Here is a 15,920-nt window from a genome sequence, read left to right on the forward strand (position 1 = left end):
GTAAGAGCAGTATAATAACAGCAAAATAAGTAAAAGCAATCATTTCCCCTTTTTTCTACCATGTTGTTACAAACATGTTCAGACATCCAAAAAAGCTGAAATCATTGTACAGTGAACACTCCTCTGCTGATCACCTAGATTCTAAACATTTTACTCTCTTTAGTTTATCACACATCTGTCATCTGTCCATCCTTCTGTCCATTCAACTATCCCTCTTATTTTTTATGCATTTCAAAGTAAGTCCTGGACATCAGCACACTTTACCCCTAAAAACTTCAATATGCACACTGTTAACTAGAATATAATATTTTTATACTTCTTTTTGCTTGCATTTGATGTAAAATTTATACATAATAAAATCCACAGATCTTAAGTGGACAGTTCACTGAGTTTTGACAAATGTGCAAATGAAACCTCTGTTAAGATAGAATATTTTCATCTCTCTGGAAAATTCCCTCATGCCCTTTCCCGAACAATGGCCAACCCACCCCTAACGGCAATCACAGTTCTGATTTTTTTCCCACCGTAGATTAGTTTTGCCGGTTTAAGAATTTCATAGTAATAGAATGGTCTAGTGCAGGAAGCCTTTTGTGTAAGGCTTCTTTTGCTCAGCATAATACTTTCGAGTTTCTTCCATGTTGCTGCAGTTAGTTTTTTTAAATAAGTAAAGCATTCACAGTGCAAAACAAAAAGGCATATTGTGGAAGATCCTGCTTTTACACCTGTCTTCCCCTGCTTTCTCCCTGCTTCCCACAGGTAATTACTTGTACTGATTTCCTGAGTATTCCTCTAGGATTTCTTTATGCCAATACAAGCAAATATCAACATACTTTCTTACCTCTCCCCTTTCTTATCAAACAGTACTGTACTTGTGCTCTGTTCTTCACTTGAGTTCTTGCACTGAACAGTGTGTTCTGGAGCTGTTTCCATAACAGCTGGGATGGAGCCTGCTCTTTCCTTTTTGTGGCTGCACGGCTTGCCGTCAGATGGATGCATCAGGATCCACCTAGCTCAGTCCCCTGTGGATGGATGTTTTGTCCATGATGGCAAGCAGTAGTGTAGTGAATATTCTTGTACCTCCTTCATTCTGTGAGAATGCAGGTGGCTCTGTGAGGTTAAAAACCAAGTGATCTAAGCAGATGTTCTTGGGATATAGATGGGTTGAGCGCGAGCTCAGAAGGACCTCAGATCCCTTGAACTTGTATGCAGAATTTCGCATAGGCTGTGCAGTTTTATAGGAAGGGGGTCCATTGCTTTTACCAGATCCTTACAGAAATCAATGACTTTGCAAAGGTTTAGAGTTCCTTGTAGGATTGTGGTAGAATGTTGACAAGATGTTGTTAGGAGAGAAGAGGATTTCATGACATGGTGACTTCAGCGTAGTCTAATTATTTTTTTTAAATAGAAATGTATTTAAAGATAGGAAAAGAACCTGGCAGGATTTGTAAATATGAGTATGTGTGCGACTACAGCAATATGGGTGATTTTCTCTTTTCTCATTTTTTGCTCATGTGTGTTTTGGAAGTTTCCTGTAATGAACAAATACTACTTGTATCACTTAAGATGAAGATCGCTGGTCTTGGTGGTGAGACGGATTTGAACAGTGGACCCTGGACTGAGAGCCTATAGATGTGGGGCCGAGGCTGTCTTGGTCATTGCCCAGCACAGACCTGGACACACAGGAAGGCACTTGGAGGCGTTGCTGACTGACTGACTAACTGAACGAATGAATGATCTGTCTTACCTTTCGACATCGCTCATGCTGTCCTCTCTGCTTGTTACTCCTTTTTTCACACCTCATCCTCTTGACAAAGATGAGAATGTGTGAAGAAAGAATAAGAAAGAGATGCTCAGGAAGAGGAAAATAGGCCCAGAGAGAACACACTCCTTATCTCCTGGCCAGACTCTCTCTCCACTCCCCCTCCTGGTTTTCGTGACTCTCTCTCTCTCACTGATCTTTTACAGCTCAGTTCAGCTGTCCCTTCCTCCAGGAAGCCTCCCCTGACCTGAAAGATTGGGTCTGGCCCTTTTTCTAGGCTCCCCTAGACTTCTGTGCCTCCACTATCCCAGCCCTGGCCACTCTTATCTGCCACTATCTAGTGATGGGTCTGTCTCCCTCATTGGACTGGGAGTCCCATGAGAATAAGGTCTGGGGTTGTCTTGGCCATTAGTGTATCTCCAGGATCTCCCAGGCCAGGGCCAGGCCCAGAGTCAGTGCCCAGTGAACATTATTTAATACAGCAGTGGCTTCATTCCCTTACTGAGTGCCTGCTATTCTACTGGGCACTGTTCTAGGCACTGGAGACAAAGCAGTGATCAAAGCAGACAAAAATCCCTGGATTCATGGAGCTGACTAGTTGAGTTAGCACATGATAAATATCAGAAATTTGCCAATTACGTTTTAGAAGGTTAGAATATATAGAAAAAAAAATAGAGCAGGGAAGGGGACTAGGGAATACGGAGGGGTTGCTGCATAAGATAGGGTGGTCAAGGATGACCTCACTGAGATAGTGACATCTGAGCAAAGCTCTTGTAAGAGGTGAGGAAGTGAGCTGTGTGTCCATCTAGGGGAAGAATGTTTCAGGCCACAGGGAAGGCAAGAGCAAATATCCTGAGGCTCGGTCGGTGGCAATAACAGGAGAAAGGAATCCCCATGCAGCTAGAGCAAGGGAAGTGAGGGGGAGATGAGGGGCTGAGGGCCAGACCACATGGGAATCTGACCATTCCCTCCTCATTCCCTCTGCAGATTGACAACCAGCGCTCACGCCTGCCTGCCTCCCTGGCCGAGGGCCGCCTGCGTGTGTACCAGAGCGGGACCCAGGCCATGGTGGAGCTGGACTTCGGGCTGGTGGTCACCTATGACTGGGATGCCCAGCTGGCACTGACCCTACCCATCCGCTTCCAAGACCAGGTGTGCGGACTGTGTGGCAACTATAATGGCGACCCCACTGATGACTTCCTTACACCTGACTGTGAGCAGGTTGCTGACGTTGTGGAGTTTGCCAGTAGCTGGAAGCTGGACGACGAGGACTACCTTTGTGAGGACGGCTGCCAGGACAACTGTCCCTCCTGCACCCCCGGCCAGGCCCAGATCTACGAGGGCAGCCGTGTCTGTGGCATGCTGACCCAGCTCGACGGCCCCTTTGCCGTCTGCCATGATGCCCTGGACCCTGAGCCCTTCCTGAAGGATTGTGTGTATGACCTATGTGTGGTCAACGGGGACCGGGCCAGCCTGTGCCGTGGCCTCGGTGCTTATGCCCAGGCCTGTCTGGAGCTTGGCATCTCTGTTGGGAACTGGAGGTTGTCAGCCAACTGCCGTGAGTGATGTCCTGGTTTGGGGGCTGGGGGCACATGATGGGAGGCAGGAGACCACTTGCATCTGCTCAATATCTGAGCATTGACTCTGGTCCCTCCTGGAGCTGGACCATGCCAGGCACACAGCTATGGCCAAGATGGCCAGGCTCTGACCTTAGTGAGCCTAAAGTTGGGGCAGATGTATCACTAGACAGTGACAGTCCCGAGTGGTCAGGGCTGGGATGGGGGATGTTCAAGGGGGGTATGGGAGACCAGAGAAGCTTCCTGACTCAGCCTTGGGGGGTCAAGGAGGATCTCCTAGAGAAAGGGATGCCCCATCTGAAGCCCGTAGGAGGACTGGAACTAGACAGAAAAAAAGGGGGTGTAGGCAGGAAGTGGGTTCCAAGCTGAGAGAAGGGCATGTGCAAAGGCTTGTCATGAGATGTAGTCTTCAGAGTCCCAAAGCAGACATGTGAACATCTCTTCATTTATAACCCTTCCATGACTCCCCAGTGTCTTCTGGATAAAGTCCAAGCTCCATAGCCAGGTATCCATCCACTGAATCATTCATTCACTCATGTATTCATTCAACATGCATTCCTTGAGCCCCTATCTGGCCCCATCCCTGTGCTGGTGATGGGCACAATGGGGGTCAACATGCACCTGTCCCTGCCTTTTTGAGGCTCCCAGAGAAATGTTCAAGAGGCAGAAAAGCTAGGGCAGGAAAGAGGAGGAAGCTTCCAGGCCCAGGCCCAGGGCTTGAGACAGGGACTCCAGAGAGGGGTATGTCTAGGTGAGACACTGACCAGTGCCTATGTCATTGATGTGTCCTCACTGCTCAGTAAAACTCTCCCCGCGCATCTCCTCACCACCAAGTTCCCCAGTGCCTGGTGCAAAAGAGGAACCAGTACTTTTGTCTATCAACCGAGTAATTTCTGTGGTGTTTATTGGGCATCTCCTGTGAGCCAAGCCCTGTCCTTGGTTCTGGAGATTCAGCTGTGTTTGAGACAGATCAGGTTCCTGCTCTCACAGAATTTATAATCCTAGTGGGGAAGACAGACAGTAAGCAGTAAAATATGAGATAGCTTCAGAGAGCAAAAGAAACAGAGTTCGTGTGATAAGAGTAAATGGGAGGCTCATGAAGCGATGGCTCAGGGAAGGCCCTTCTGAAGAGGTGCTATTGGAGCAGAGACCAGGATGAGGCAGTGGAATCAGCTAAGTCATAATGCTGCTCATGGAGTGTCTCTACATAGATGAACCCCTGATCATATCAGGACTATTATTATGCCATTTTACTGATGGGGAAACCAAGGCACAAGGAGATTGGAGTCACTTGCTCACAATCACACAGCTAAGAAGAGGAGAGCTGGGATTTGAACCCAGCCCATTTGGGTTCCAGTAACCTTCTCTTGACCATGTATTACATTGCCTTCTGAGGAAAGGCCAGTATGGGCAGAGGGAACAGCGACTGCAAATGCCCTGAGGCAGGAGTGTGAGGACCAGAGAAGAGGGACAGAGTAAGCCATTAGGAGAGAAGATGAGGACAGAGGGGGTGATGAGGGCAGATCTGGCTCATGGGAAGCCTCATGGACCAACAGGAGGACTTCGGGTTTTACCCGGAGCAAGCCAGAGCCAGAAAAGAGCTCTCAGCAGGAGAAGGGTGTCCCCTGACTCACAGGATCCCTCTGGCTGCAGGTGAGGAATAGGATGGGAGGGAGGGTGAGAGCAGGAGGGAGACCAGACAGGAGGCTGCCAAGGTGAATAGGACTAGGGTGGGGACTGTGGTGAAAGGAGAAGGGGGCAGATTCTGGAGAGATCTTGAATGTGGAGCTCACAGGATTTACAGACAGGCTGGTTGTCCAGTCAGTGAGGGTAAGGGAGTCAACTTACTCAGTCAACAAACTGAAGTTTGGGGCCTATGCACTGTCTGGAAGGCTGGAAGTGCCTTTAACTGAGATGGGAGCTCTGAGGGAGGAGGGGGCTTTGGGGAGGGAAGTCCAGGCACGTTCCCAACTGAGTGTCCCCTGGAGGAATGGCTGTGCTGACCTGCCCCGCCCTCCCGTGTCCCCACAGCCCTGTCCTGCCCGGCCAACAGCCGCTACGAGCTCTGCGCCCCAGCCTGCCCGACCTCCTGCAACCCCTCGGCGGCGCCGTCCAACTGCTCCGAGCGCCCATGTGTCGAGGGCTGCGTGTGCCTCCCGGGCTTCGTGGCCAGCGGTGGCGCCTGCGTGGCGGCCTCGTCCTGCGGCTGCATCTTCCAGGACCGCCTGCTCGCGCCCAGCCAGACAGTGTGGGGCGACACATATTGCCGACAGCGCTGCACCTGCGACGCCGCCACCCAGCAGATGATCTGCAGCAACACGCAGGGCTGCCCGACGGGCGAGCGCTGCCGTGTCCAGAATGGCCTCCAGGGCTGCTACCCCGACCGCTTTGGGAGCTGCCAGGCATCTGGGGACCCACACTACCTGAGCTTCGACGGCCGGCGCTTCGATTTCATGGGCACCTGCACATACCTGCTGGCCGGCTCGTGCGGCCAGGTCGCCGAACTGCCCACCTTCCGGGTGCTGGTGGAAAACGAGCATCGGGGCAGCCAGACCGTGAGCTACACCCGCGCCGTGCGCGTGGAGGCCCGCGGTGTGAAGGTGGCGGTGCGCCGGGAGTACCGTGGGCGAGTGCTGGTGAGCAGGGGGCAACCGGAGCGGGTGGAGGGGTGGGGAATCCCCCTTAAAGACTAGGGATCTGGCCCCTGGGGCAGGTGGGGATCTGTTAGAGGACCTTATGGCCAGTGGATAGGCCGAGGCCCCCAAGCCAGATGGTGCTCTCTCTCTGGACACCTGGCTCTGTATCTCGGTGCCTCGTTCTGTCCTCTGTCAAATAGGATAATAAGAGAGTGCCTCCCCATGGGAGCAGCTTCATCAGATGATTGTGAGTTAGTATTAGTAGGATGTTTAAAAGAAATCTTGGCACCCAGCAAGTGTTTTTAACATTTTATCGTTATAAACCCTCCAAAGTTATAGATTTATGCATTTTCTGGAGAGTGATTGCATTTCAGAGAGTAGGATGACATGTGAAAAGTTGGAAACTAGAGGTATGTCTGTGGGATATAGAGTGTGTGATGGGGATGGGTGGCTCATAGATGGGCCCACATCATTCAATCTCTGTAACAACCCTGTGAAATAACTAATCTTATTAGAGGAGAAAACTGAGGCAAAGAGAAGGTAAGTCACCTATTCAAGGTCACACAGCTAATGAGTGGCAGAACCAGGATTTGAAGCCAGGCTATCTAGCTCCAGAATCCTTACTCTTAACCTCTACGTTCGGCTGCCTCTCTTGAAGAAAGAGATGGAACAAGTAGGGAGAGAAGTGGATGGAAGAGTATTCCAGACAGAAGGAACAGTAAATGCAAAGGCTTTAAGGCAGGAATAAGTATAAGGGGTAGAGGAACAACATGGAGGCCAGTGGGGCTGGAATGGAAGGAAGGAGGGGAGAGCGAGGTAGAGGATGATGTAGGGGATGGCTATGTTAGAGGCTTTTGATTTAAGCTGAAACCTGAAAGATGAGGAAGAGACCACCAGTGAAGGGTGATCCTGCTTAGTGGTCCACCTAGGCAGAGGGAGCAACAGGTGCAAAGACTGATGCTGGACTGAGCTTGAAGAGTATAGAAGAAAAGCATGGGGCCAAGGAGGCTGCACCTGAGACAGTGAGGCTGGGGAGATGGGGCAAAGAGGTTGGTAGGAGATGAGGTCAGAAAAGTGAGGACGGGGCCTGATGGGTAGAGGGAATTGATTTTAAACTGAAACTTGAAGGGTGATGGGGAGGCAGCCAGATAAAGAATAAAGATGTGGAAGGGGGTAAGAAAGTTGCAAGCAGAGGGTACAAAAAGTGCAAAGGCCCTGAGGCAGGGCTGAGCTTGGTGAGTTCAAGAGAATATCAAAATACCTGCATGGCTGGAGATGCAAGGGTAGGGAATGAGGCAGTCCGGGAGAATTCAACTGGATAGCAGTGAGGCTCGGATCGTGTATGGCCTTTTAGGCCATTGTAAGGGGTTTGGATCAAAGCTGACACCTAAAAGATGAAGTAGAGGTGGCCAAGGAAAGAGTAATGGGTTGTATTCCAGGAAGAGGTCACGGCAAGTGCAAAGGCCCAGAGGTGAGAGTGCACTTGATATGTCCTGGGAGATAGCGCAGGCATGTGAGTGACGTGGGAGGTGGCGCAGGCACAAATGGGGACAGAGCCAAGGTTAAGCAGGACCTTCTAGGAAAGGGGCTTGGATTTAAGCCAAGTCCTGGAGGATGAAGGGGAAGCATCCAGGAGGAAAGTTGTAGGCAGTGTTCTTGGCAAAGTGAAAGGCCCTATAGTTAGACTAAACTGGGAGAGTTAGAGCACTATCAGGAAAGCCAATGTGGCTGGAGCAGAATGAGGGGAACAGTGGGAGGTGAGGTCAGGGAGGTAATGAGGGGACAGATCCTATATGCTTTGAAGGCCATGGGTTAGGGATTTGGATTTAAGCTGATACTCGAAGGATAAACAGAGGTGGATGGTGTGCCAGGCAGAGGGAACAGCCAGTGCAAAGGCCCTGAGGTGGGATCAAACATAATGTGTTCAAGAGAATAGCAAGGAGCCCAGAATAGCTGGAGCTCAGTGAGGGAGGGGTGGGCCACAAAGCCATGAATACCCTGACCCCATGGCCCTCTCTCATCTCTACCCAGGTGGACGGCGTCCTTCAGTACCTGCCCTTCCAGGCAGCAGATGGGCAGGTGCAGGTGTTCCGCCAGGGCCAAGATGCTGTCGTGCGTACGGACTTTGGCCTGACTGTCACCTACAACTGGGATGCCCATGTGACGGTCAAGGTGCCCGGCAGCTACTCTGGGGCCCTGTGTGGGCTCTGTGGGAACTTCAATGAGGACCCAGCTGATGACCTGGCTCTGCGGGATGGAGGCCAAGCTGCCAACGCACTGGCCTTTGGGAATAGCTGGCAGGAGGAGACGAGGCCGGGCTGTGGAGCGGCCCAGCCAGGTGACTGTTCCCAACTGGACTCCCTGGTGGCCCAGCAGCTTCAGAGCAAGAAGGAGTGTGGGATCCTTGCTGACCCCGATGGGCCCTTCCGGGAGTGCCACGACACGCTGGACCCACAGGGTGTTCTGCGTGACTGTGTCTACGACCTCTGCCTGCTGCCAGGCCAGTCTGGACCACTGTGTGATGCACTGGCCTCCTATGCCGCTGCATGCCAGGCCGCTGGCGCCACTGTGCACTCCTGGAGGAGTGAGGAATTTTGCCGTGAGTACCGGGAGTGACAACTGGGGAGCCTAGCCTTGTGTATATTCATTAACGTATATATATCATTAACTCATTTAATTCTCGTAACAGCCCCATGAAGTAGGGGCTGTGGTTATATCCATTTAACAGATGAGGAAACAGAGGCTCAGAAAGGCTATTACCTGCCTGGGATCCTGACATCTAGGAAGTCGCAGATGCAGTAAATATTTGTAAGATGACTGAATACATCTGGTGGCCCCAAGTCTGATTCCCATTTGGCAGCTGTCATTCAGAGATGAGCAACGGTGCTGCCCTTAGAAGGAGACTGGTCCCCTTTCCAGTTCTCCTTGGACCCCATCTGGCCTAGGTCCCCCACCCCCTCGGAAGCCCCTTCATGCCCCTTCCCAGCACACTAAAGTTTTTGAACTTCGTGTAAGTGGAACCATACATCTCTAGTTTTTTATCCTAAATAATTGCAAAAGCTGTAATTTCTAGCAAATAGTAACTTTTAACTTTTAAAAATTTTTTTCTTATGGAAAAAATTTTAACATACTCAAAAGGAGAGAGAACAGGCTAATAAACCCTCATATCCATCACCTAGTTTCCACAATTATCAACATAACATTGACATTTTAAAATAAAATTCTTCCTTGACTTATGTCACTCTTTTAACTGTGTTGAACAGGTAGACACCACACAATGGCACACATAGAAAAATACATGATAAATCCATGAATGTCACATCATTCCTCTTTCTCCTTCAACATATATTCATTCATTCATTCAACAAATATTTGTTGAATACCTGCTGTATTCCAGGTGCTGGGGATACAGTGGGAGAGAAAATAAGAAAAACAAACAAGCAAACAAAATCTTGCTCTCCTGAACTGACGTCCTAAGGGTTTCCAGTTCCAGCAGAATTTAACCTGATGTAATTATCTACCTACATTGAAAGTCTCAGTTTTGATCACTGCATCAGTTAGTTTTTGCTGGGTAACATCAAATTTATTTGGAGATAGAAACATCCCCCAAATTTGGTGGATTAACCCAACAAGTATTCATTATTTCTCATGATGCTGTGGGCCGCTGAGCTGTTCTCCTAGTCTGGGCTAGTGTGCACTGTCTGCAGGCTGCTGGTGGCTTCGTCGGGGCTGGATGGCCTACAGTGGCCTGAGTCACATCTGGCAGTTGTTAGGCTGGTCGGTTGGGAGGACCTCATTCTCTGCTCTGCCGGATCTCATTTTCCATCCGGCTAGCACAGGCTTCCTCACACAGTGGTCTGGAGGTTCCAAAGAGCAGCAAGAGCAGGCAGCCGCCAGTGGGTGAGCAGAGCAAGCATACGCCAGGCCTTGGCTTGGTGTCACATTTGCTAACGTCCCATTGGCCAAAGCCAGTACCGCAGCCAAACCCAGAGTAAGGGATGGCCATCATCAGTCTGTCACAATCCCCATCATACTTCTCTGCCATAAATATATACATGAGTGAGCAACATTTACTAATTTTTAGAAACACCTGAAACCATAGACTCTAAGTGTTAAAAAAAAAAAAAGATGGTGTGAGTTATCATTGCAAGTATCATTAGTACACAACTGATAAAAATATTAAGGATAAAAAGCAGAATGTAATGGAAAGGCAGCTCTTAATGAGATGGGTGGGGCTTTCTCCCCAGTCGTTCACGTCTGTTGTTAGAAGGAGACAAGGTTCAGCATCAATCCTATTTTTCGTTTTTGTAGGTAAGATACTAGGAAGTGGGTGGAAGTGGCAGGAGTTCTGATAGGGCAACATCACTCCATCCTCTGAACTCCTTTTGAGTTGTAGGGAAGTCGGTCACACTGAGAGTCGCCATAAAACTTACTTTTTATGACCTCTGAGCAGCCGATTCTATGGGGCCTTCCTTCTGTTTTGTCCGGAGCAGAGTTGGAACTGATTGGTTACCAGTATTGATTTGTCATCCATTGTCTCCGACTTACAGCAATATTTGAAATTGTCCCTTCATGGCCCCAGAGGTTTCACACCCCCATGGCGGCACACCATGTGAAGATTAAGGATGGGTGGGGACTGCACGGTTCTCTTCTGTAAAGTGGGAGAAGCGAGTTTGCAGAAGGGACGGTGGGAAAGGAGATGCGCCTCCCAGGTGAATTCTCAGGCCCCTGGTTTCAGGAAGGACATGCATGATTAGAGCTAGCGCTTGTGTGGCACACTTCCTGCTGGGCAGGTCCTGTCTCAGTTACAGTTTACAGTTCTCATTTCATCCTCACCACCACCCAGTGAGGTAGGATTTTTCCTCTTCCTATTTTACAAAACGAGGAAATGGAACCGCAGAAATATTAAGTAACTTGCCTGGGGTTACACAGGAGGGCAGCACGATTTGAGCCCAGGCAGGTTGGCTCCTAAATCTGTACTGTTAATTGCTGCATTCTGTGACCTCTGTAGAAATTAAGAGTCTCTTATTTCCTTAAAACTGGTTTTGCCCTTGGACCCCTTGGAAGTTCTGGAAGAGTGGGTTGTGAGACTTCAGGGAGAGGGAGGCCTGGGATGGGATGTAAACCCATACACCCAGCACCAGCTTCAACTACTATGGGTATTTTGCGATTCTCATTCCTCTATCCCCTCCACTGGCCCTTTCTTTTTTTATTTTGCAGAAATATTTTAAAGGAAATTCTAGACATGGGAGTTTTCCCACAAATACTTTAGTAAACATCTCCAACAGATAGGACTTTTAAGAAACACTACCACAGTGCTGTTATTACCAAATAACAAAAATAACACTAATTCCTGCCCAGCCTAGGTTCAAATTTTCCAAATTGTCTAAAAAATGTATTTTTTCAGTTTACTCAAATGTGGAGCCAGACCAAATCCACACCGCTTTGGGTTGATTTCTCTTTAATCATTTTTATTTTGTAATAGTCCCATTTCTTTTTTCTCCATCATATTATTGTGAACAATTTCAAATACACAGAAAACTTGAAAGAAAATTGACAGTGAATACCCAATACTTACTACCTAGATTCTACAATCTGTGTTTTACTATACTTGCTTTATCACATGTCTCTCCTTCTATCCACCCCTCTCTTTGTTCACACCATTTATTGGAAAAAACAGATCATTTCCCGTACAATTTCCTACATAGCTTACACACACACACACACACACACACACACACACACACCTTACATGCATATGCATGTTTAAAATACGTACCACAGATCCACAACTTGTTACCAATTTGAATATGGTCATTAAAGACACTACAGATAAGCCCGGGCCATGGTTAAGTTGGAATAGAACCTTAGTGATCAGGATTAGATTAACTGTGTTGTAATCTGTGACCCAGGTCCCACTGAGCAAGGGGCTCCTTGCCACTGGACCGCTTACACGTGTGACTGTGTGTGAGCATGTGTGTGCACAGCGTGTGTGTCAGGGGCCCGCTGTGTCACTGGGGAGCAGGGATTCTTGATGCTGATGGTCGCTCTCCCTGCAGCGCCCAGCTGCCCGCCCCACAGCCACTACGAGGTGTGTTCCTACGGCTGCCCGCTGTCCTGCGGAGACGTCCCAGTGCCCGGGGGCTGCGGCTCCAACTGCAAAGAGGGCTGCGTGTGTGATGACGGCTTTGTGCTCGACGGTGAGTCCTGCGTGCAACTGCCCTCCTGTGGCTGCGTGTACCAGGGCGCCTACCACCCGCCCGGCCAGACCTTCTACCCGGGACCGGGCTGCGATTCCCTTTGCCACTGCGAGGAGGACGGCCTGGTGTCCTGTGAGTCCTCCACCTGCGGCCCACACGAGGCCTGCCAGGTGTCGGATGGCGTCCTGGGCTGCGTGGCTGTGGGCTCTGCCACCTGCCAGGCGTCGGGAGACCCCCATTACACCACCTTCGACGGCCGCCGTTTCGACTTCATGGGCACCTGTGTGTACGCACTGGCTCGGACCTGTGGCACCCAGCCTGGCCTGGCCCAGTTTGCAGTCCTGCAGGAGAATGTGGCCTGGGGCAATGGGAAAGTCAGTGTGACCAGGGCGATCACTGTCCAGGTGGCCAACTTCACCCTGCGGCTGGAGCAGCAGCAGTGGAAGGTCACGGTGAGAGCTGGGGCAGAATGTGAAGGGGAGGGAGCCTGGGGTAGAGGGCGATCTGTGGGTGGGGCATGCGTAGCACTCAGCGGGGTGGGGGTGCAGTGGGTGCAGAGCTCGGCCTGGATGTGGGAGGCATGAGGTCCCTGCGGAGAGGAGGTGCCAGTCAGAGCCTACAGTGCGAGAACCAAGGAGGCAAGAGGCCTTGAGGACCTAGACCTGCTCCCATGTGGCTCAGGCTCCCCTCTCCCTGCCCCTAGATTATCACTTCTGGATGTCTCTCCCACTCCCTCCTTCCTTCCATCATCCCTCCCACCCCGGTCCCTGCCCCAGCCACCTCCTGGTCTCCTGGCCAGTGGTAGAACATGATGCAGTCAGTGGTTGGAAAGGTTCAAGGAAAGAGGACAATCTGTGAGTGACCCCATCACCCCTTAACATCCACAGCAACAGCAATAACAGCAGTGATGGTTTTTACACGGCTGACCCCAGACCCTGTTGGCTGCTAAGCACTTCACATCCCCAGTGTCATTTTATCCTGGAAGTACCATGATTTACTTTATTTTTTTAGAGGGGGAAGCTCCATCACTAGCCCAAGGCCTTCTAGCAAAGGCAAGACTTGAACCCAGGATACTGTGCCAGGAAACAGCACACTGGACCCTGGGCGGTCTGGGCTGACACTTTTCTGATGGAGAAGGATTTGGTCTCCTATGGAAACTGGCATTTCTCTTACACTAGACGGATTTCCCCAGAGATTCCACATAGTCATTGTACTAGTAGCAGTATTGACAATGAGGGTGCTGATCAGTAGCTGACTTTTTCAGGGGCTCACTATGCACTGAACATGTGTTAGATGCTTTTATATAGTCTCTCATGTAGCCAAAGCTCCTGGAAAAGTGCCTGCCATATGGTTGGCTCTAAATTAATATGAATTGTGAGTGTTCTTGTTATTTGCATCTCAGTGAATCCCCCAGGTTCTCTCTTGGGTAGAAATTATTGTTAGCCCACTTTGCAGATGAGAAAACTGAGGCACAGAAGTTGCGTCACTTGTCCTTAACCACTACTCATCCCTGCTTGGGAAGTATGGTGGTTGACTGTGTTTTTAGGAGATTCAGTCAGGAGCATGTCTTTCTCCTGCCTTCTCCTCTGATTCCTCACACTTCCAAAAGGATCTAATGCTCATCGCATCTGCCTTCAGGAAGGATGAGCAACTGTCTTAATCGGGGGTGGGTTTACGAGGCTTTGTTGGTGCCCAGCAGCCTTCAACTGAAAACCACTGGTTCTTGACTCATGGATTAGAAGTTCATTTCCCCCAGAAATTTAGCCTGACTTTCCTCCCATGGATGCTTAAAGCAAAAACTCTTAGCACTCATTTATTTCTCAAAATAAAAACTTCCAGCCATGACTAATAATAACAGCGAATGCTCCCAGAGCACCCATTCTGTGCCAGACACATTCCTCAGCACTTTACAAATTTCAATATATCTAATCCAAATGAGGTACCTAATCTATGGGGTAGGTACCTCATTCCCACACAGTAGATGAGGAAACAGAAACAGAGGTGATTCACCTGCCCAAGTTCGCAGAGAGTAAGGAGCAGAGCTGCATTTGAGCCCAGGCTGATGACTCTGGAGTCAATCACTGCACTGTCTATCACAGCAGTAAGAGGTGAATAAACGATAGCGGGTAAGGGTGGAGCTCCACTGAGACCTGCATCTGTTCTGCTGTAACAGGTTACCGCCAACTTGGTGGCTTAAAACAACAGAAATTAATTTTCTCACAGTTACGGAAGCCAGAAGTCCAAAATCAAAGTGTTGGCAAGAGCTGCACCCCCTCCAAAGGCTCCGGGGTAGAATCCTCCCTTGCCTCTTCCAGCTTCTGGTGGTTCCAGGTGTTCTTGGTTTGTGGCCACATCACTTCTGCCTCTGTCTTCATCATCACATGGCCTCCTCCTCTGTGTGTTTCTGTATCTTCTCCTCTTCTGGCTTCTTTAGGGACATTCTTCATTGGACATAGGGCCCACCCTAATCCAGGATGATCCCATCTCAAGATCATTACGCTACTTGCATCTGCAAAGACCCTTATTCCAAAAAAGGTCATATTCCGAGGTTCTGGATGGACATATCTTTGGGGTGCCACCATTCAACCCACTACAAGACCCTATTATTATGTCCATTTTAGAAATAATGGAAACTAAGACCCAAAGAGTGTGGTCATGTGGATCTTCCATGTCGGGCAGGGGCTTGATCTTGGGTCTGCCCTCTCAAAGTGTACCCTCTGAAGCACAGCATCTCCCACCTCCCAGGTGAACGGTGTGGACATGAGGCTGCCAGTGGTGCTGGCCGAGGGCCAGGTCCGTGCCTACCAGCATGGCTCAGATGTTGTGATCGAGACTGACTTTGGCCTGCGAGTGGCTTACGACCTCATGTACAACGTGCGGGTCACCGTCCCAGGCAACTACTATGAACAGCTGTGTGGCCTGTGTGGGAACTACAACGACGACCCGAAGGATGACTTCCAGAAGCCCGATGGCTCACAGGCCGGCAGCTCCAATGAGTTTGGCAACTCCTGGGAGGAGGCAGTGCAGGACTCTCCTTGTCTGCCACCGCCCACCTGCCAGCCTGGCGGGGACTGCGACTCTGACTTTAATTGTGAACCTGAGCTGCAGGAGAAGTACGAGCAGGAAAATTTCTGCGGGCTCCTCACCAGCACCACTGGGCCGCTGGCCACCTGCCACGAGCTGGTGGATCCCCAGGGTCCCTTACAAGATTGTGTCTTTGATCTCTGCGTGGGGGGCGGGAATGAGAGCATTCTCTGCAACAACATTCATGCCTATGTGAGTGCTTGCCAGGCGGCTGGAGGCCACGTGGAATCCTGGAGGACCGAATCTTTCTGTCGTGAGTGAGGGGCAGAGCGAGAGGGAGGCAGAGGCACAGAAGAGGCAGACCCTGGGCCCTGCAGCCCCTCACTCCCGGGAGCTCTGACCCACACCCCCTCTTTGCAGCGATGCAGTGCCCCGCTAACAGCCACTATGAGCTGTGTGCGGACACCTGCTCCCTGGGCTGCTCGGCGCTCAGTGAGTCTCCCCAGTGCCCGGATACCTGTGCCGAGGGCTGCCAGTGTGACTCCGGCTTCCTCAATGACGGCCAAGCCTGCGTGCCCATCCAGGAATGCGGCTGCTACAGCAATGGGATTTACTATGAGGTAGGAACCCAGTCATGCCGGGCAGAGCCAGGGGCTACATGCTGAACCCCCCTCCCACTGCCCATCAGCCCCACAGCCTGTCCACTTGGCCTCCTGTATGTCCC

The 15,920-nt window shown here is 50.4% G+C and overlaps 1 protein-coding gene across 1 annotated transcript in view; it reads left to right on the plus strand.

The window, feature by feature from the left end:
• FCGBP (Fc fragment of IgG binding protein) overlaps nucleotides 1–15,920 on the plus strand; it is a 39,294-nt gene that overhangs the window by 5,737 nt on the left and 17,637 nt on the right. Inside the window, exons 4-9 of the mRNA XM_014553511.2 lie at nucleotides 2,747–3,317; nucleotides 5,368–5,972; nucleotides 8,004–8,571; nucleotides 12,032–12,624; nucleotides 14,918–15,509; nucleotides 15,617–15,816. Coding sequence (XP_014408997.2) covers nucleotides 2,747–3,317; nucleotides 5,368–5,972; nucleotides 8,004–8,571; nucleotides 12,032–12,624; nucleotides 14,918–15,509; nucleotides 15,617–15,816 — 3,129 coding nt within the window. The remainder of the gene's footprint in view (nucleotides 1–2,746; nucleotides 3,318–5,367; nucleotides 5,973–8,003; nucleotides 8,572–12,031; nucleotides 12,625–14,917; nucleotides 15,510–15,616; nucleotides 15,817–15,920) is intronic.

This window comes from Camelus ferus, chromosome 9 (genome assembly GCF_009834535.1).
Source record: "Camelus ferus isolate YT-003-E chromosome 9, BCGSAC_Cfer_1.0, whole genome shotgun sequence".
NCBI classification, from domain to species: Eukaryota; Metazoa; Chordata; class Mammalia; order Artiodactyla; family Camelidae; genus Camelus; species Camelus ferus.